This window comes from Synchiropus splendidus, chromosome 10, assembly GCF_027744825.2.
Source record: "Synchiropus splendidus isolate RoL2022-P1 chromosome 10, RoL_Sspl_1.0, whole genome shotgun sequence".
NCBI classification, from domain to species: domain Eukaryota; kingdom Metazoa; phylum Chordata; class Actinopteri; order Syngnathiformes; family Callionymidae; genus Synchiropus; species Synchiropus splendidus.
Genome location: NC_071343.1, coordinates 8,048,227 through 8,070,647, shown reverse-complemented (window position 1 = coordinate 8,070,647; position 22,421 = coordinate 8,048,227). Strand labels below are relative to the sequence as shown.

The window sequence follows — 22,421 nt, the reverse complement described above, 5'->3', positions numbered from 1 at the left end:
ACTTGGATCACAGTCGAACATCCGTGGCATCAGAAACCCAGCCATGAATCAGCACAATCCAAACTCTTCTTCTCATATCATGAGTCAGCTTTTGTAACCTCTACTTCCTCCTCGTCACCAGAATGTCGATCTTGTGTAATTTGTCTGTAAACTTGTACATTGACTTTTTAATGTTTTTTTTTTTAAGTGCATGGGCTTGACTCAAATGTTGCTGTTCTTTCAAATCCACACTGAGTGTTAACCTCCCTTTTGACTTCACAAATAAAGTTGTTAAATTATCCAAAGGTGTCGACCTGTCATGCAGCTTCGTCGTCTGATTGGCGCGCAGATGTTGGACTTGCTTCCCCGTGGATCGCTCGGGTTTGACACGCCCTCGTTCACGTGTTGCCACCCACTGAACTGAATGACTAAGTGAAGCATTGCAGATGAGGTTTTCCGGAACTGTGACCGGAAACGTACGACTACGTCATGGGTACAAAGGGCAACTGCTCGTAGGGAAAACCGGTTCTATGACGAGGCGAGTGACTCATTCGTCTCCATGTACGATATTGTCATTACTCAAATCATACATTGGGCGTGTTTGGATGGGTTTTTTTATCCTATGTATTAAAGATAGGAGCTTTGATCTATGTTGCGACTTAAAAAAGACAACGAAAGATGAAAGACTGACGCTCCATTTAACTGGTCGTCGTCTCTTAGAGCTGACGTCACTAGTAGTAGCCTCTCGCTCAGCCGGCGTCTCAGTCGCGCCCTCTCGGTTCTGAACCTCCTTTACGTTCGACTAACATGTAACGACTCCTCTGAATGTGGACGAACGTACGGTACAAGAACGCAGCTGTGACGCCACTGGTCGCCTCAGAAGACAGTGTGAGGAGTGCAGTACCACTCACAGCCGCAGCGCGTCGGCGTCGCGCGGATGACGTCATCAGGGTGTCATGCTCGCGCTGCGCGGCCTGCTCGCCCTTTTCCCTCTCGGTGCTGGAGTGAGACGGCTGGCCTGAACGTCGTGTCCGCGCGAGCTGATTGTCTACCACCAAAATGATCATCTACAAGGACATCATCTCCAGTAAGTGCTCGCCGCTGCTTGCCTTTCTGTCTCCCGACCCCTCGTGGCGGCTCGGAGCTCCGCTTCTTTTTCTGGAAAGAGTGAAGACGCCGCTAACTCGTGTTGGCTGCGACTAGTCGTTTTGAGCTAGCGGTTAATGTTTCGCGTCCCCTGTCGGTGTTCATCGACGTGTTCTTCGAACCAACCGCCGGGAGTGACTCGACAGTGACGGCTTGTTATGGACCGTTTTCAGAGTCTTTGTGTAGCGTCGCCACCGGCGGTAACGGCGCTTTAAACGCCATCTTGTTTCCTCTCCTAACGTGTTTGTTGTCCCTCTGAAACAGACGACGAGATGTTTTCGGACATCTACAAGATCACCGAGTCGCCGAGCGGAATCTTGCTGTACGTGGAAGGAAAGGTGAGCGACGCTTTGTGACTTTGTTTCACGCGCTCGGCGGAATGACGCGTCACACGCGAGCTGATGGCGCTGCGGACTCGAGTGTTGCCCGGGCGCTGAGTCAGTGGTTATTCACAGCGCACAGAAAAGTTGGGAGCCAAAGATGGCGGCGGGTGATACGAGGTCAGATCACGTGATTGTTGCCTGGAGTTGAAGAGATTAGCTGGGATGTAATCACATTTAAAGATCGCGACCAAAGAATGTTCGACGTAGTCCATAAAAAAAGTTCAGTTCAGGGCCCTAAGTTGCGCCCCAGGGGGATGTTCAGCAGGGGTCCGGGGGAAGGGTGTGATCACCCCCTCCAGGCGGAGCTATTGTGTTGCTCACAGGTTTTGTTGGCCCCCAGACCGTCACCAGGAAAGAGGGCTTTGATGACAACCTGATCGGCGCCAACGCCTCCGCAGAAGAAGCACCCCCCGATGACTGTGAGGTGGTGACCACCACCGGTGTGGACATCGTGCTCAACCACAAGCTGGTCGAGGTTCCCTTCACGAAGCAGCACTACAAAGAGTATCTGAAGAAATACGTGAACGAGTGAGTGTCCCATCAAGCGGCCGCGCCGCCAGCGTCTGACTTGGACTGCAACACTTGTTTCAGTATCAAGAAGAAGCTGTCGGAGTCCGACCCATGCAGAGTGGAAGGTTTCGTCAGTGCCGTTGGCAATGATGTGAAGCAGCTTCTCAAGAACTTCGACAACTTCCAGGTAAGTGAACTAAAAAGACAGGGCGACAGCGGTGCCTTTAAACCAGGTCAAACCAGTTTATCGCTCCTGATATAATAGTGCTACATTAAGACTTGCTAACACACCCGAGTGTCGGCGGCAAGTCAGTCCACAGAGTTGCTCAGTGATCGAACGCTCCCTGAACACATTGGTTAAGACGGTTACGGTGCGTTCAGGGACACGCTCTACTTGTACTGAGAGAGTTGGTTCAGTCAAACACAGTGAGAGTTGACTTGTCTTTGCTCACGTGCAGTTTTACACCGGCGAGAAAATGGACACCAACGGCGCCGTGGGACTGCTGGACTACCGCGCATGCGACGACGTCCCGATCATGACTTTCTTCAAAGACGGCCTGGAAATCGAGAAATGCGTAAGTACTTGCACGTCTCTGTGTACCGTACTCAACGGTGCGTGTTTAGAAAGGTTCTTATCGAGTTGTTGCAGTGCACCATGGGACCGTGTAGCATTTCACAGTCATTTCATCGTCTTCCTTCCCAGTAACCTGGCGTTCATCTGCTTCAACAACTTTGGCTGCCGCTTCCTGAATATTCCCAAGAGCTGATGACAGGATCACTATTTTGCATCATGGCCGAACATGAACAATTTCCTGTTTATCCACACCAAAAGCACCAGTCCTCACCTGCTCGGTCGCAGAGTGGCTCTCGTTCACTCTGCCGTTCTTCTGGTTGGTTTTGACTCTGCGAGCGAGAGCCTCCCCCCCCTACAGGGAGGAAACTGCAACCTGATGGAACAGCGTGTTGGACCATGTGACCACTGGTTTGAGTTTCATCATCGACTTCTGGTTTCATTTAATAAAAGTCTAGTACCATCAGTGGGTCTGGATGTGGTGCTGTCTGTCTGAGCTCTTGATGGTTCGTGGTCACCTGACGACTTGCTCTACAAGGAGAACGTCACACTGCAATTCATGACTCAGTAACTAGTTAACTGTACCAAGGTGAGTCAGAGGCTGATGTCAGAGAAGGGGGGGTGGTGAAGAACTCAAGAACAAGTCAAGATGCTTTTCACCACGTGTGTTTTAATGAAACAAAAGCAAAAGACTGCCCTCCACGCAGGAGAGACCATGACTCTAGCTGGTCTCCATGGCTGCCTCCTCTTCCTCCTCGGCAGCAGGCTGGTAGTGGCGATACTCCGGCTTCAGCTCCCACGTGCTCTTGTGAGCCCCCTTGCTGTTGTACGTCCCGATTTCCCTCATGATCTCCTTCAGGTAGGTCTGACACCAGGGCACAGTCGGTTAGTGGACACGCGTCTGAGGGCGCTTCCTCCTAACAGCCACTAGGTGGCTCTGTTGGCCTCCCGGAGAGATTCCACCTCCCGACTGACGTCAAGACTGAGTTTCATTGACTTCGCCTTGGTTCATCAGAGCTCGGGCCGAGTGCTGCTGCGGGGCAGCGAGGCCCGTGTGGAGTGAAGCACAGCGTTCGGCTCCTACTCATCGGTCGGTTACGCAACCAGTGGAGGACCCGGGTCTCATCAGCACCTACACAGCTGTCCGCGATCCGCCGGATCGACTCACCCCTCTGTGTGTGTGCGTGTGCGGAGTCGCGCGAAATTTCAGCCACAACACGGAGCGCGAGTCACGCTGTGGGCGAGTTGTTTGAATGCACCAAACGACCTGCGGCTTTGTTTGGCAGGATATTCACTGTTAAAGTACACGTGAGTGTGACTGGTCTGTTTGTCTTGGTGGAGAGAGACGGTCACACTAGTTCAGAACCAACAGGTTGTAGGTTTCGGGGCCATGTTGAACCCGGTTAAGTTCAGGACCAGGTGAAAGATTTTTTTGGTCGCCATGGCAACCCTCCCCGCTTGAACGCGGTGCTTCAGTGTTGATGTCGGAGAGAGATGTGTCTCACCACAGGCTGTTTGGTGATGTCCACCAGGTCTTTGATGTTGTAATACTGGTGCTTCTCAAACGCGGAGAAGAGCATGTCCAGCACCAGCTGTCGCTCGGCTCTGACCATCCGGCCCTCTGCCTTCTTCTTCTTCTCATACTCCAGCTGGAGGGAGGACTCAGCGTTGGTCACACACATACACGTTGGCTTACAAAAGAGTTACGTAACACCTTTAGAAGGCTGTGACGTCCATGAGCAGCGACCTTGGAGTCTGACAGAGCTGCGACTCACAAAGTGCCGTGCTTTTTTTTTTTTTTCCCCGTGTTACGGCAGCTGTCGGGTCCATGTGGCGTTCATGGCTCGGCTCATACTCACGTTGAAGTCGTGGTTTGACACTGGCTTGAAGATGGTTGTGATGGCCTTTTCGAGCTGCTGAGACAGACGCTGAGGCTTGATGGCTTCCTTCATCTGGACCCTGAGGAACACGTGGTGTTAACAGACACCAGAGGAACGTGAGAAAGAGTCGGCAATGTGTGGTGGCACCTTCCCGTAGCTTGAACCGATCTAGATCATCCACACCCGCCACACTCATCCTCCTCATGGCCTCCATTACTACAACTTCATCCAACACTCCTCATGTCCAAACCACCTCCACTCTCTGAACTTGAGCTGATTCACTTTAGTCCCTAGACGCATGTTGCGCTACATGGCAGGGATACCTATAAAAGATCGCAAGTTTGTTTGCTGAAAGTCACAGTGATGGACTGAAAACAGCCTGCAGAGAGGACGAGGGACATCATGAGGAACCTGTTCCAACAACCGACCACAGCTGTTTGCTTGTCTGTGTTCAAAGTAACTTAAAAAGTTCTGGACAGATTTGCATGGAAGTTTCAGGAAACAGGAAAATAATCAAATGATTCCATTTTGAGAATCTGGATGACCGTCAGGATCCAGAAATCTTTGGAGCTAGGACTTACGTTTTTCAAACTTCCGAAATGTGCACACACGTTTTGAGGATGTTGACTAGTGTTGGTTAGATGAGGCATCATGAAACAGTAGGGTTTAATCACAATGATGGAACAGTGTCCTATTTTCAGTGGCCACAACATGGCGCTCTTTGTTTAGAAATAATGTGAGGTTTTGGTGAATTAGTTGTTTAAGTCCAGATATTTTACATCGTCTGGTGGCCTCTGAAAACACTGTTTCATGAAACCTCATCTACCCATCACTAACGTCGACTGTTATATCCCACTCTGACCCTCCTGTGATACCATCCCCTAATTCCTCCTTATCGTCACTGGCATTAAGGGTTCATTTAGTGATGGGCTTCCGAGGCTTCATGAAACAGTGTCTTCATTTTCAGAGCCCACTAGACGGCGCTCTCTGCACTAGAATCTTTGGAATTGGACAAACGTTTCAGTGAAACCTTGCATCATTTAGAAACCAGGAGATCTGACAATGAGGACACTGTTTCATGAAGCCTCACCAGCCCATCACTAGGTTCATTCACGTGATGAGCTGCTTCACCATAAAACGCTTTTGTAACAGTGTCAAGAAACAGGCCAAATTGCCTCCATGACAGCTTGGAGTTCAACCACGGTGGACATGTGTCAGCTGTTCTCCAAATGAAAAATAGAATAACTAACCGGGGCAATGAGAAATGAAACATTAGACTCATAACTGAAGATAACTATTTTTTACATTTTACAATGTTGTCCTTTTGTTTAAATGGCGGCGAGTGTTGGGCAGAGAAATGCTCTCACGGTAGATGCAACAGGGCCGTGTGTTTGCTTTGGGTTGTACTGAAGCTGTCAGTCTGCCAAGGATTTAGTTGCTATAGCAATAACATCCACCAACTCGGCCTGCAATCACAGATTCCACTGGAGAGCTCACAAAGTCAAAAAGAAGGAACGAAGAAAAAACAATGGACTGAAGCGTGTGTGTCATAAATCATGTGCAGTTCAATTCTATGGCTGCATTTTGGTGAGTGTGATTCACTCACTTCTTCAGCTTCATGTAGTTGTCATTGACGACGGGTCGGCACTCGGCTCTGTGCACCACCATCCCCTCCAGGCTGATTTCATCTGCAACAACAATAGAGAGAGTGACTAAGCTGCTCCATCCTGATTCAGTCGCACACGTCCAACAAAAGACACAACAGCTGATCAACTCTTCAAAAGTACCTGTGACTGGCTGTTGTGCGTCATTGTTCTGAACCCACAACACAAAAACCTGCTCCTCGATCCTCATGTTGGTTGATAGTGATGATAAACAGCGAACACAACTGGACACAACATAAGTGGATCATTGGGAGCTCATTCCCACTGTTGTAGGTGTGTGTGTCCAGTCTGTGACTCCATTTAAATGCTATTTTTCTGCCGCCTAGTCCGGGCTAAGTAACTGCTAATGGATGCTCCGGTTCCAGGCTAGCTGTGACACGCTGTGTTGGGTCTCCAGCCAAATGGTTATTCTGAGGAAAAGAAACTGTCACTACGAGACCGGAGCGTCAGCGCCACGTGAAGTCACACTCTCAGCTGAAACCCTGTCTACCATCAGCAACGTCTACGGGCCACTCTAAAGGGTCGTGACAGCCATTTGAAGACATTTAACAGCACATAATACCATTTTCCCACCTCAGGAATCCCCCAAAATACCCCTTTTTTATTGAGATCTTGGTGTCTTTTTTTGCAGACTGGAGGCACTGAATTAGAGACTTATAACAGGGCTTTTTAAGTTAACCCTTTAGGCGCCAGAGTTCTTTCAATTTGATATCACTATTTCAAAAGGCCGTAGCTTGAAAATGGTTAGAGATAAAAAGTGTGCTGTAAATATTTCTCTTCAGAATCTGACTTGATTCACTCTCCAGGATTCCATTATGCTCCTCCACCTCTGAAACTACAACTTGTTCCTCGTCTCCTCAAGCAGGGGTTGGTTTTCTCAATGTACTCCGAAACTTTCAAAAGAAACACGCAAAATAGTGACTACACCAGGCTTCATATTTGCAGCGATACTGCTTGTTGCAAGTATGTGATGTTTAGGTTGATATTACTTAATATTGGGAGCCTTTAAGGCTCCGCCCCTTCCAGTCGGTCCATCAGCCACAAGTTAGAAAAAAAATGGTTGGAAACCTCATGGAAGACGAAAGTTATTCACTGCTCCACTTTGCCTTACACTCATGCTGTACTTCAGTTTAAATGACAAATAATTATTCGAGTTTCAGCTATATTCGTTGTGTAATTTATGATACATTTGCTGGCAAAATTATTTGGACTACAAATCAAATGTGGCGTGTATGACATCTCTGCAGGACCCAATGACTCCAGTGCTAAGGCAGATGCTAAAGGTGCTAAACTATCAAAGGGAGAAGCTAGCAAACATTAGCTGACATGACATCATGACACTTACTGTGACCCTGTATGCGCCAAGTTTGTAGTTCACAGCTGCACATCACACAAAACCTGAAGTAACATTTGATGGAGGTCGAAAAGCAGCGCTCTCACGGCATTAGAATGTATCTTTCAAATTCACGATGATCAGCTTGATCAGAAAATAACTTTGATCTCTCCAGTGACTTTTTGTAAACTTCAGTGGAAAGTAGATGACTTATGTCCCCAATATGTGTAATTCATTTCACTTCTGTCAGTCGTGACTCAGTTAGCTTAGCTTTAGCCTTGTTGTTCACATCAATTCAACACCATTCTTAGATGCGCTTCAACACCACGACAACAACCACAGCATCTATAACCTTCTACACCTGTAAAATCCCTGCGGGCCTCTTTCATGTTGGTGAACTCCCTCTCTTCCTCTGTGCTAGGACTGGCAGGTGAAAGAGCCACATCTGTAGTGAGGACATTAAAGTTTAAAATAAGATGAGTGGGTGTTTGCAGCTTCCTTAATTCTGGGGAGGAAACTTGATGTTTCTCAATGGAAAGAAAAACAATTACCATCATTGAAGTTGTGGTTTTCCACACTGGGAACTGCAGCTGCTTATGAACATGCAGACTTGTCAGCCGATGTGACAGATACTATGACAAATGGACAACAATATTTTTCTGTCTTTTAATAACCTGTTCTAATACTCTACTACTAAATACTACTAGTAGTATAGTAGTAATGCTACGAGACTAATACTATACTACTAAATACCACTAGTAGTATAGTCATATTTAGTAGTGGAGTATTAGGGCATGATTATTTGGTTGTACTAAATAGTACTATATAGTACTAAATAATTTACTAATTTATGTGAAACATCAACAGCGAGCTCAACATCTGCCTATTTCTATCATTATTGTTATTCTTTACATATAGGTGTATGTATGTTTTTGTGTATATTATATAATTATAATTCTTATTTTTATTTATTATTTTCTCACTATTTTTCTCAGAGCTACATAAGTAGATACATAACGTGTATATGTTGATGTGATTGCCTTTTTTGTTTTAGTGTGTTCTCCTTTATTCATTATTCTACTGAAAAGAATAAAAATTTATTAAACAATAAAAGTTTCAAATAAGACAGAATCCTTCTTTTTCTCGTGTGTTCTTTCATGTTGGCTTCCGGCTAATTCTGCACAAAATGGTCAAGTCCAGTTGGTGAGCGTTGGTGTAACATTGGCAGCAGCACTTCTATTGTGTGTTCTTCGATTTGTCATTGTTTGTATCAGAATGAAGAGTGTTAGAAGCAGCTCCATTTTTCCACCGGTCGGCTAATGACAGCAGCAGAGACGAGGGGAGGGAGGGAGGTTGGGCGGGAGGGAGGGGAGCGAGTGCAGAGCAGATATTAGAAAAGAACAGCTTTGTGGGACCAGATGACGAGCCAGTCTTCTCAATTTCAGTTACAGCGCAACAAATGCTGTGACTGATGGTTTGGAAATCCATTTCGAAGCATGCGAAATTGTTATATTTTCCACCAAATATCACATTCAAAATATCCAAAATACATATAAATTTCGCTTTTTTCGCAATTGTATTCATATATTCATTTTCAAAAACATTTTTTTAACCCTAATTCCAGATACCAGAAACTCCTTCATTTCTGAACATGTTTTGTCCCGTTCATAAATGCATTAAAAATGTCTTTTTTTTTTTCTTTAAAAATACTTCCCATATGTTTACACTTACCAAGTTTAAAATAATAAAAAAAAACTAACCCCATATATGTTAATTTTAACATGATATAATAATATAATATAATACAATATTTTGAATACTAAATAAATAGAATCTTGGGCGATCAAATTTAAGCAATAATGTTTTTGACAGAAAAAAAAATTTAAAAATAAAAGGGACACTTTTATGTCAGTGAATATAAATTTATATTTATTTTTTGTGTGACAAAATTTGTTTAACATTTAAGATGTCTGTATTTGTAACATTTGGATTACAAAGTCTAATATTTGGTGGACTTTCTGTCCACAATAACATGTCGGACAAGAAACTATCAGAGCAATGATGGATTCATTTCGTAAAAACACACTATGACACACTATAGGCTGTGATATAGTGTCATATTGGTCGTCTAAGGAACAAGGGGACATCAATGTTTTTCGGAAGCCATTCATTCTACGTTTGCCGATTCTCTTTATACATTTTCTGTATTCACCTCATACTCATTTTCCAACACATTTCTGTTTGTTTCCTTTCTCGACCTTACTTGTCAACTTTAATACCAAAGAATAAACCAGAATCCAATTTTGTCTTTTTGAAGCCCAACTCCGATGTAAGCGCCAGGATCGCTATGGCAACCACCACAGAGGCCTGACGTCACATGAAATTCCATTAAAATCTTGAAGCCGAAACACTCGCCTCTTCAGAGTCGTGTCACTCGGCTCACTAATGCTCACTGTGGCTTTTTTTTTTATTCCACAAATGAATGTAATTACGTCTAATTATTCACCAGCTACAGCCCGAGCGCTCGCAGGCAACATGTCTAAAAACACACCCACACATGCAAGAAACACACATGGGGATGCTGCATGAACGTGTACTGCACAGCAGCTACAGCCAAACAGGGTTAAGGCCTTTCTCAGCTCCACACTGTGGGAACCGGAGGCACGGCGCATGTAGGAGAGCTGTTTTTAAAAACGTGGATGAATGGAGACCCAGCAGAGGGTGAGTGGAGCAAACTGACCACGTTAAGTGATATTCAAGGCTTCTGTGGAGGAGGAACTTTTTCAGCTTATTGGCTCAAGCCCCAAGTGTACGCTGTATTTTTATCTCCCATTTATACAAGTCAAATTTTGAAAAAAAAATGTTTTAATTGAAGCCACCAACTGTCATTTCTCCTCCACAGAATTCCAGGTGTTGATAAACACCCGGATCTCGCTGGATTTCACTGTCAGCGCCTCATGGTTTCAGCTCTGGCAGGACATCAGCACGATCTAGTTTCACATCACGAGGACTGAGGACCATTGTGCCACAGGCTCACAGCTGTGTTCCAAAGGTCAGCAAGCAGCTTTGGAAAATATTGCTGGCAGATTCAAATACTAATATAACACACACACACACACACACACACACACACACACACACACATACAAATCCATCCTCGAATTGGTAAAATGTTTGGAAGGTTGATGAAGTTGTGTTTCCTATACAAGTAACATCCGACTTACAACCTGCTCGACTTACATCCACCCGTGCTGACGACCACGGCCAGCAGACGCATAGTTTTTTTTTTTTTTTATTCAATGTCTGGCACCGCAGCACGTAGCAGCCCGACATCACATACAACAGTTACAGCAGCACAGTATCCCAGCATCTCACTCTCACACAGTGATCTACCACTACAGTAGCACCTATAACCCTTGTGTCGGCTATTTTGAATGGTTTTTGACTTGCGTCCAATCTGACTTACGACCGGTTGGTCGGAACCGATCCTGGTTGTAAGTCAGATGTTACTTGTACAGTGGTACAGCAGTGGTGACCATGGGGTTCCGCCCAATTTAAAGTGCAGCCCGGTTGCCAAATTACACCCCAAGGTCAAGGTGTTGTGATGAGGATCCACCTGACGGTATTCTGCAATTGTGCGGGATGATGCTACTCTTCAAGGCTTGACTGGGCCGAACCAAAATATTGGACCCTGCGTTCCACCTGCTTCACATCAGGAGTCTTGCATTAAATGTTGCAATGCAATCATGGAGCAACAGGGACCGACTGAAAGCACGGGTCAGCTAGCAGGTTGCCAAGCTAGCAGTGAGACGGTGATGGAAGTATGACATTTGTTGGTCAAATAAACTGCTCTTGGAGTGAAACTCTTTGCTGCTACAACTTCATTATGACCAAATCGCCTACACTGAGGCTCAATAATGGAAATCTGAGAGGAGTACGACCGAGCGCTTCACTCTTGACTTGAGTTTTAATTACCCCTCTCTGACACGGTTGTGTAACACGAACGCACCAAACACAGGCTGGTCCATGCGCCACTGTAATTTACACGCATTTACATAAATGATGTCAAACCAATAGATGATGGTGGGCAGATGAAAAGTCTATTGTGACCAAGTCTCCCGCCTCTCCTTCCAAACACATGAACAAGTGATGAATACTTCTGCTGAGATAATTGGTGTCTCAGACATTGAAAGAGGTAAAAATCCTTGGTGATATCATGAAAGTCTTCTCTTGTTCATGGAACCATGGGTTTTCTCTCTTATTTTTCTACTAAAGGTTTAGAGGGTTAATTGGTCAGGATGAAGATCAGCTCCTTTAAAACGTGCAGTATAAGAACACATCTATACAGTAGTGCATTCATATTTTAACAGAGCATGTATTGATATTTAATAAATAAAGACTCAGACATGTTTGTGTTGTTGAGTTCTCTTAAGAACTCAGACATGTGATATCCCCACCAACTCCTCATAGCTTATAGAGCACGAGATCTCGCACACGTCCAAGTCTGTGTTGGTACCTTATAATGCCAACCAAGTCTGAACCATTACACCAGCACCGGGTCATTCACAGGGCACGTTTACAGGAGCCTAGTCATTCCTTAGATGCTTGATTCAAGTCGTCATGGAAAGCAAATGTATGAACCTAGCATGACAGCGATTCATTCATTCAAATTAAATTAGCAGAATTTGTTTAACAGTGAAGAAAACAAGGCTCCAAAAAGGGCACTTTTTTTCATGCAGGGACAAAGGGCTGGTGCTCCAGCACCACTTGGGGTCTATCTGTGCTGTGTGTGATAATGAATGAAAGTATTGAGTCCTTTACTCGCTATATAGCTTCCCTAACATTGTCAATAGCCTTTTTTGAGTTTTCTCTATAAGCTCGCCTCTTGCAGAGATTCAGAGTAGAACCTCGTAGTGCGAAACGATGAGACGATATGGCAATAGCATGCAGCAATGGTACGTCCTGGCAGCCAATTTGCGTATCCCAGGATGGCAGTGGAAGGTATTGCTTTCTTGTCCTATTGGATAGTATAGCTAGAATATCGCTCCTCTGACTGGCCATTTCATTTGGTTGAAAAACATCTCATGTTCAGCGCAAGCTGAGCTTAATAGCTGAGCCGTCATCTCACCTGGAGCTGAACACCTGAGCAGCTGAGAGGCACAGTGTTAAATAAGATAAGAGAGCCAGGAAGGCGGCACCTTCCCCTACTAACCTGGGAATTGCAAACACACGTCCTGGCCATCTCCCCCTCTGACAGACCCACAACACACTAGAGATATTGTGTTGCTTCTTCTCATGAAAAAAGACTGCAGTAATTTCTCCCCCTTGTGGGGACTGACTGCTGTCGCTTTAACGATCAATCCGTCTGCAGGAAGCGGCGAGCTGCATGACACTATTGTCTGTTTATATTCACACTGTCGGCTTCTGTTACTAACCACTGAGTTGACAGTTCATATTGGGACACATTGGAGGAAATTTGCTCTTTATGCTTTCTCGACAGGAGAGCTAGAATAAGCCACGAGGAAGTGCAAAACAACTGGTCAACAAACATTCGTACACATTTACAAGGAAGAAACGGTCCTCAGAATACATGCCGGTAATAAATTTCACAACGTCCAAGCAAAGTGATTTCAAAGGGCTGATGGAAAAGAGAGCTACAAGGGTGCCGAGGTTACATCTCCTCCCCCTCACACTCATCTCTTACCTCCATCTGCTCCAAGGCGCTTTCCTCAAAGTGTTGACCTTCCTAATGTTAAACACAACAAACAGCATGCCGCCCACCAGGCCTCCTGCTCTGCAACAATCTTCCCTCATCTGAGCATGGACATTAATGCACTACTTTCGTGAATCATTTCAGAATTCATAGTCAAGAATAATGCCATGAGAGCAGGTAGTGAGTGGCCTTGACAGACTGAGTGAGAAGAATCACAAGGCTAAAGGGTCTACTTCGCAAAACACATTGATGGTTTGAATATCATTTAACTTTGCGACCTTTTACCTCAGGCACTTGCGAGTCTGAAAGTTAAGCTGTGACTTTAGAAGCAGTCAACCTAACATTTACATGCAAAGAGTTGTCTGTTAGGTTGAGAAAATGTCCCCCGCCTTTTCATAAAAACTCACTCGCACAAGTGACACTCCACATCTCTCAATGAAAACCTCTCGATGTCAATGTCAATGTCAATTCTAATGCCTTTTTAAGTATTTGCAGTATCAAAAGCAGTATCAAATATATTCCTGGGTATCAGTATCATGTTTGCAACAGTAGTATACTGACAGCCCTATGTAACCCAGACATGGACTTTACCACAAAGGTGTGCAAACCTTTCTCCACATTAATAAATCACACAAAGCATTTGCATGCTCTTTTGCACACATATAAAAACCTCTTGCACGTCGCTATTAATCCATCTTGATCGCACTGGGACAATCTTGCTTAATGGGAAAAACGTCTTCATCTGTGGACGAGAAGATTGAATTTGGCAAATGCTGTTTCAGTCAGACAGTGGAAACATTTGTCTGGTTCTAATTCACGTTACAGATGGTCCCTTGTGATATAATTACCACCTCAAGAAGGACGTATAGCAGGAAAATCTATATTTATATACTGAAACATAGTTTTGTCCTGACAAGCAGGATGTAAATCTCACCCTGCTGGTCCACAACTGATGCTAATGATGTTGCTGCTCTGGAACGTCTCCGTGCACAGACACGGTTGCTTTGTTGTGAAAATGCAGCTTCACAAATCTCAAGTATTGATATGCAAACTAGGCAATTTATAGCACAAAGTAGCAAACAGCTCGCACGATAATTATGATGAAAAAAAAATCACCCACGTTACCAGACCGTGTGCATCATCCAAAACTCATCAGGTCCTGAGGCACGTGGAGAAATCGCTGGGATTCCCAGGCTTAATTAGCACCTAGTTCTGCACACACAATGATGAATACATCGATTTTTCAGCAAAAAAAAAGGCTATTTTGTAACCAACCAGACCTTGAGGTAAATAAATACCGGTGTCTGTAACCTGTAAAAAAGTCCCAACTCATCAACAGAAAATGAGGCCTAAGTGATTGGATCTCCAAATATAAATTTCCACTGAAGCGGAGCACCGCGAGGCCCACAGGCGGATTCATTACGGAAATGTAATAACTCCACTCATTACATTCACAAAGCTGGTTAGTGCGTCCAGCCCACACTGGGATTACCATCATCCATATTCAACAAACAAGACTCCTGTTAATGCGGAGGAACTAGGACACATCAATTAAGCGCTCGGAAGTTTTGACTGTCGAAAGGGTGAAATCTGGAGCAAAACAACTTTCAGCTCCACTTTACTTTAAGGTCTCATCTATAATGCATCATGAGGCTTCAGAGAGGATGTATGGCAGTTTATAATGAGCTTTATCAAGTATTATAAGGTGCATAATTTGAAAGAATGATTCTTCATAGTATTATACGATATAGTTAGTTTGAGGGCTTTTTAACTAGATTACCGTAATTTCCAGACTATAGAGCGCACCGGAATATTAGCCGCACATACTAAATTTAAGAAGGAAAACAGATCTTGTTCATGCATAAGCCACACCGGTCTATAAGGCACAGGTTCTGTCTGCGCTGTGGACAGGTCAGTGGTGCACCCGGCTTAAAAATGCTCTTCAAAACTAGTTTTAAAAACCAGGACCAGCATCGAGAGTGAGGAAATGGCGGAAACAAGCTGTGTAATACAGAGCGTCTTGATTTATCCATGCTGCTCTCACAATAGACAAGGTGCAGGGATCAAGTCAGTGGCCAAAACCCGACTCACTTGTGTTCATGTAGGACTTATGAGTCGAACGCACTATGTCTGGAGACAACGTCTCACATATTTTATTAGATTAAAGCCCTCAAAATGCGCTGTTTTTGCCCGCTTGCCCAAATTTCTGACAAAGTCAGACACTGCCGGTCTCACAGGCTGCTTCTCAATTCCAGACCTCTAGGAGATCGAAACGCGGGCAAAAACAGAGCATTTTGAGGGCTTTAAAGGTAAATTAAAAGCCTCTGCTTCAATGTAAAAATCTATATATTAGCCAAGCTGTTGTAAAAGCCACCGGACTCAGACCACAACAAATTACGGTAATTTATTAAGTTAAATCCGCAACTTATTTTTTAAAAACCTTGTTATTGGTGACTATACATGTTCTATAAAGCCTTGTAAATGCATTATGATGGCTTATTAATGTACTAATAATGCCTAAATATGAGCTCATAACATTCGCATAAGAAGCTCACAACAAATCCTTGAAGTGAATAAGTGAGAGGCTGAAACTATTAATACGATCTGATCACAAAGACAGCATGTTGCTCATGCTGATGTCCCAGCAAGTAGGAAAAGTCTGATGCTGACTGAGTCTATAACAGAGGTTGGTTTCAGTTATGGATTAAAATATGAGAGAAGCAGACTCTCAATCGGCAAATAACCCGGTCCAGCTTCACATCGGATTGACCTCAAGTTATTTCCATAAATGATACACAATCTTTTTGCCCCCAACCTTCTGGGCAGATTCATCCCTGCTAGTCTTTCCAGAGAAAGAGGCAGCAGCTGAAGCGGATCCTGTCTGAAGAGAACCATCTCCTTCTTTGAACCAGTTTTAATGAACATGAGGCTGAAAAAGGAGGTCAAACCTCCCACAATCCTCTGTGCATCGTTTTGGCCTCGTTTGCAATTCTAATCCAATCATGTTGACAAAGCCACTGATCACTTTTGATACAGAAAATGGGCTCAGGTATGGAAAAAGTGCTATGTCAAGGTGTGACAGGGAGCCGCTGAAGAGAATACTGGCAGCTTTAAGAGATCAGCAGGCGTCAATTCCCTTTCATATGCAGACCATTTACGACGCTGAGGTGCTATGTGGAGCGACACCTGTGGATCGCAGCTGCTATTAAGGATAATGAGAGGACCAAAAGTCTTCTTTAAACGCGTCTATATATAGATTGTTGCTAGGGGGAATAAGCTGAGATCAGAAGCTGCAAACAGGGATGTGCCATGTTTCAGCCACAGATATTGGCAAAAGCAGTGTCAACCTTTAAAAATAAAGTATGAAAGTGAGCACATTGAGTTTAGAATTTTTGGGTCCAGTTGGCCATAAAACAGAGATGGAGGCGGTCACTGCTGCAGAAAACATGAGTAATATATGCTGGGTTCTGATGATTAATACATAACATAAATGTCAGATGAAATGTATCTTCGCCATAATAGAATGCTTCCCAGCCTGGTGATTAATGTTATAATGCTTCATAAAGTACCTCAGCTGAATATAAAATGAACTTTTTCTGATGGATTGCTTGGAGAAAAAGGAAATTAAAGTCTTAAAACATTGGAGATTAAATTTTAATTTCTCTTTTTCAACTTATTTCTTTGCAATATATTAACTCACTGCCAATAGTATAGTTTCTGTCCAGTGAACATTGAGGATGTGGCTATGGGCTCACACTCTTTCCATGGAACTGCCAGAACAAAGGCCATTTCAATCATGTTGTTGTCAAAATACACTTGAAATGCTAAGTCAAATAGCCAACAGTGCCCTTAAACACAAAACGGTTTACCGTTTGGCAAAGCAGCCCCCCTACCCTAACCAGTACGGAGACGTGATAGAGAAACGACACATAACGGACAGTTTTGACACTTATTGAATGGTGATAATACAACTACTAGTTTTTAAATCGTGAGAAGTAAATCTCTCTCCAATCTTCATATGTACGGCCAGAATGCACGACTTGAGTACCGCCAGCAACAGACTATGATGTTTCTGTCCGGATTTTTCCGTGCATAAGCCGGCAAAAAACGTCAGGTTTAAGTCCACTTCCATGATGTGTTATGTGTTAACCACATTAGAGTTCATCTTTAACAACGGATGATTTTTATGAAAGCGTAGCGGCGCTTGTTAAAGCCGTGGCGGTGTGGCACAATCGTTTATATGTAGCGGAAACTCTGTATAAAAAGGCTTAAAAAGGAAGAATGTGAGCGAGTGCAACAGCCTAAGACCCCGGCTCGACAAACTCATCAATTGCGGTGCCAGTCTTCCTGCTCTCAGTCAGACCTGCTGATAAATTATGCAATGACATGGCTGCAAAGGTGAGAAGACAAAACACCAACAACCTTCAGTGGGTTACAAACGATCCAGACTGATGCATCCGGCAAAAACAGGGGCTGGACTTTAAAATCAAGACAAACTAGCCAGTCCAAGTGATCATCATTACTCAGAGGAGAAGACGCTAACTGTTAAATGCAGGCAGTGTCGTGAAGAGGAAAGAAAAGTGGGGGTGAAGTGACATGGTGAGTGATTAGCTCCACACGCTTCGAGTCCCTGCTCATGACAAATGCTGTGTTTACAGCATCAGCAGATGTACTTTCATCTGATTCATCTGCATTCATTCCAAGGTCCACCTGTGGCAGCAGCTGCACACGCCAGCAAAAAAAACTGTCACATCTATAGAATTATGTTACTACAGGAATAAACATCCATGCAGACCAAATTCGTTTTCTACCAGTCGAGCGACAAGGCGGTTTTGTGCGAGTGCATTAATGTATTTTTATTTGGTCATGGAAAATCGACTGCTGGGTTCGAATATCGTGGTGTCAAGCTTCATTAACAGAAGACCCTGCTTCTTCTAACAAGGGCAGAAAAGTCAATGAAGCCAAATGAGAAATACTAGATTTACTGGTGCCAGCAGTTGCTGATCACCTTGAAGGAGCTTTTTTTTTCCGTCTTTATCCACCAGCTTGGATGTGCATTTACGGCAAATATTTCAGCATCCTTGGTTAATAATTCAACTACAATCAATTATACACTACTTAAAGTGATATGGCAAATCTCATAAGCTCCGTTATCGTGCTTCGAAAAGCTCCACCGGTCCAGATATTTTTACCCAGTCACAGTGGGAGGCGTGGTTTAGAGAGCATGACACCAGAAGAAGCTATTCTAGAACTGTTTTCCAAATTTACCTAATGCACTTTTAATGTCCACACAGAATATTTTGAATTCTATCTGGCTCAATTGTGAATATTACCATTGAATGGTTTCTAATTTCTTCAATATTTTAGTGGATTACTTCATATTCATATTTCCAATATTTACATTATAACACTTGAGCTTTGATCTTTGCCATTTTTAACGTCATCAATGGACTGAAAAATTAAATATTTAAGGCCACACACGTATATGAGCAACATTTCAATTACAGTTCATAAAGATTTGAAGAGTCTTGTCTTAATCAAAAACTTCAATTAAACAAATGGCATCACATTTCCGCTGCATGTGGGTTTCTGATTGATCAGAAGATGTGTTCATGCGTGCACGAGCACGAGCGCTGGGCTTGAATTCATCAATCCTGAGCGGCTCCCCTGGGGGGAAACAGGACCAATTCGTTAACCATTTTACAACCAGCTCTTTTGTGGTCAGACCCCCACCGATCGTATGGTCTTCAATTCCTCCGCTGGCGCAGACAAACACGCGCTCGCTGCAGGGATGACGTTTAAGAAATAAACATCGGCTTGTCATGAGGGAAAGACAAAAGACGGTGTTTATATTAGTGCTCTCTCATCTGCATTTGTTTACATATATCTGCCTACTTATCCAAGTCACCAAGTCACTGTTCCAGAAACTCCCAATTAGACAGACAATTCCTGAAATTGGTCTCAGCGTGTGGAAGACAAACGTTAGATGGGTTTCCGTACCCGCAACAATCTGCTGCAAGGAGGCGACTGATTAGCATCAAAGATGGGCAGAGAATCAGTACAAAATAAGACTCAAGAGTTTGCAGCCATTTGTTATTACCCTCTCTCTCTCTTTCTCTCTCTGTCGCTCGTGCTCCTTGTATGTAATGCTGTCTGCCCACCCACTCCTATCCAGAGAGGAGGATAGAGAGAAAGAGAGAGAGAGACGGTATGTAGCACAGTTCTGTTTTCGGCTCCCAGTTCATTGTAACTCCTCTGCCAGACAGCACTCAGCCGTCAACACTCAGAGACAGCATCCACTCTCGCGCTGACTACACCTCTTCATCTGCACAGCCGCACTTCTCACACGAGCCAAGACAAAGACCAGAAGAAAATAGTCCTGATTTGTGCATGCATACACCAGCTCTGAAGAAGCTGGGTCGAGGCTGGAGAGGGTGACTGGAGAATGGAATGGGACCTCAGAAGGATGGAAAGTGAACTGAGGCACATCAACCCAGATCTTTTGCAGCCCAGCAAGAGCTTCAAGAAGCCTTCATCCGGAACCATCACTCTGAATGTTGGAGGGTTCCTGTACACTGCCCATCGGGCCACCCTTGCCAAGTACCAGGGTTCGTTTCTTGAAGAACTGGCCAATGGCAAGAAGCCAGTCCAGCACACCGACTCCATGGGCAACCCGTTCATCGACAGAGACGGTCCCGTTTTCCGTCATGTACTCAACTTTCTCCGCACGGGCGAGCTCCAGCTGCCCGATGACTTTCGGGAGGCAGGGCTACTCAGACGAGAAGGTGATTTTTACCGCCTGTGTGAACTGGTGGAAGCAGTGGTGGAGTGGGAAAGCCAGCGGGCAGCCCAGCGAGAGCCAGCATTCTTGGAAGTGACGGACAGCCACGAAAGATCGCAGGGCCTCAAGGTGTACTGCAGCGATGCCGCCTTCATCGAAAGAGTCAAGGCACGGCTGGTGCAGATTTCCAAAAGTCGCCTGGATGGTTTTCCCGAAGAATTTGTAGTGTCATCCAATGTTATCCAATTCCGGCATTTTATCAAATCGGAGCCTGGCTCCAGGCTGGTGCTGAAGGAGGATAGCACATTCTTGTGCACTCTTGACTGTCTGAAACTAGAGGCAGTAATGCTGGCGCTGAAATCGGGCTTCAAGCTGATTACCAGCCTTGACAGCAGCAAAGGCTCTGTGGTCACAGCTGAGGCGCTGCATTTCGTAAAGTAGAGAGGTGATGCAGAGCAGGAGAACAGCAGTGCCTAATTCCATAATGACCCCGCCTGCATTGAATCTTGGCTTGAAGTGTTGTAACTTGTGCTGCGCTGTAATGTGCCACTGTGGGGAGAAGCCGACGCACAGGTGGGTTTCCACTACAAGGTTATAGTTTGCTCCACGTTTTGTTTGGCAGAGAATTTGATGCATTCATGAGTTACTTTAGTTGGGGACAAAACCTACACCGTGTGTTGGATTCATCCCCCCGCCCCCCCAACAATTGCTTCTGCTGCTTTGTCAATGACGGGAAGTCTTCAAAGTTATTTGTGATGTGCACTAATGTGAAATTGAGCTTATACAGCAGTCTGTGTTTGCGTGTGTACGGTGCAATGTGGATTGTGTTTTAGCAGGATGACTAGCTCGTGTATTCCAGCCTCTCTATGACCAGACAAATCACAAACCCGGACAGACAAAAGCATAGACTGTCTACAATCACCGAGTTGAGTGCAATCATCCGTGGATGTAAGGGCTTTGAATCCGGCATGATACTTGTACACCAAATGCTTTTGTTGGTGCTGTGAGATTCTGTGACGTCAGTGCCACAAAATTTACTTTTCAACGTTTCGATATTTTGCAAATAAAAGATTACAGTTGAACTGCTATGGTTTCTTTCTGCTGTGTTGGTCTCAAGAATCTACAAGTGAGCTTCATCTTGCTTGTGGAGCTCTCCTCTGGTTTGATATCGAAACAGCTTTTTTAGTCACTGTATAAATAAAAGATGAGTCGTGACTTATTAAAAAAAAGAACTTTAAACAAATACCCACCCAGCCAGAAACGCTCACAGCTTTATATAAACGGCAGTCTCATTGCAATTATTACTCACTTTACACTCCTCTGCAAGCGCTAAACACAGCTTTTCTTTGTCTCATAGATGTGAGAAAAATGTTTCACGAGGGAACAAGAACACAGTATATCTTTTGTGAGCCGAGACATGTGTTAACAGAACAAAAAAAACAGCGTGAATTTATTTGTTTGCTCTCTTCTGATTAGCTTTCAGAGGACTCATTTCCAAGCCCTTTTAATCTTTCCTAACACGCGCCGCGCTCTACTCCTGCATATCAGCAAGCTATTACAAATCACTGCAACCTTTCCAGGTAAGCAGTTGGTCGATTTAAAGGTAATTATATTGGCTGTTATGTACATTTCAAGAGTCCATTAGCGACCTGGAAAGTCAATTTGCTTCCTGAGTACGACAGACATTGTCAACAGAGTATTTATTTAGTCAAAATCATATGGTTGAGTCAAGATATCAAGCATGAGTAAATAAAGCAGGAGACATGTCCTCATTATAAGTGGTAGTGAAAACAGCGAAATGACATTTTAATTCTGGTTTATGCATAAAAAGAAGGAAATGTAGCTGCTGGAAAATAAATGCAGAGTTTGCTTATAACTGGCACATTTCCAAGAGACCTCCAGAAATCTTTGGAAAGCTATTTTAACTCACCCAGTTGCAGGATAATGTATCTTAAAAATAGGACAATCTCTCTCCTCCCATTGGAGGAGCACATTTTTATCCTGCATTTGGCTGAGATGTGTGTCATGTCAAGGGTTGGGGCAGTTACAGTCAGTTATGAAGACATGCTTTATTCTCACAGAAACAGTTTGCAATAAACAGACGTTTGTTCTGTGAATAAGAGCCCTGTATGTCAAATTAAGAAACATAACTAAGACTGACATGTCAGACCATTAATCAGGACAAGTGTCAATCACATTGTCATCAAGGTCAATGACAAGCCTGTCGGTCCAATTGCTCTCGCCGCAACCACATCAATTTCTCCTCTCCCGCCTTCCGTTGCTGATCAGGAACCTGACAGGGCGCTCAACAGGAGATGCCTGCAGCCCAGTGGGCTTCATCAAATGACCCCACCGTACTGACTGTTCCCAAGGAACGATTGACTGCACGCACCACATCAAGTCACTTTATCGGACTAGGCCAGAAGAATCCAACGCCCCTTTGGCTCCTGGTGAGGAGAGC

General features: G+C 44.3%; 3 protein-coding genes across 3 annotated transcripts in view; 2 read left to right on the top strand and 1 right to left on the bottom strand.

Moving 5' to 3' along the window:
• The first annotated feature begins 762 nt into the window (after positions 1 to 762).
• Positions 763 to 3,055, top strand: tpt1 (tumor protein, translationally-controlled 1). Its single transcript, XM_053877090.1, has 6 exons — positions 763 to 1,066; positions 1,390 to 1,463; positions 1,849 to 2,036; positions 2,100 to 2,205; positions 2,477 to 2,593; positions 2,722 to 3,055. Exons 1-6 carry the CDS (start codon positions 1,039 to 1,041, stop codon positions 2,722 to 2,724), a joined length of 516 nt encoding a protein of 171 aa, XP_053733065.1. The 5' UTR covers positions 763 to 1,038; the 3' UTR covers positions 2,725 to 3,055.
• A 197-nt stretch (positions 3,056 to 3,252) lies between these two features.
• LOC128765877 (general transcription factor IIF subunit 2-like) overlaps positions 3,253 to 22,421 on the bottom strand; it is a 37,222-nt gene continuing 18,053 nt past the window's right edge. Inside the window, exons 5-8 of the mRNA XM_053877088.1 lie at positions 6,076 to 6,157; positions 4,449 to 4,548; positions 4,095 to 4,238; positions 3,253 to 3,454 (exon numbers count right to left, since the gene is read on the bottom strand). Of these exons, the coding sequence (XP_053733063.1) occupies positions 3,311 to 3,454; positions 4,095 to 4,238; positions 4,449 to 4,548; positions 6,076 to 6,157 (470 nt within the window). The 3' untranslated portion in view covers positions 3,253 to 3,310. The remainder of the gene's footprint in view (positions 3,455 to 4,094; positions 4,239 to 4,448; positions 4,549 to 6,075; positions 6,158 to 22,421) is intronic.
• On the top strand, positions 19,387 to 21,004 carry kctd4 (potassium channel tetramerization domain containing 4). Its single transcript, XM_053877089.1, has one exon. The coding sequence runs from the start codon at positions 19,625 to 19,627 to the stop codon at positions 20,399 to 20,401; it is 777 nt and encodes a 258-aa protein (XP_053733064.1). The 5' UTR covers positions 19,387 to 19,624; the 3' UTR covers positions 20,402 to 21,004.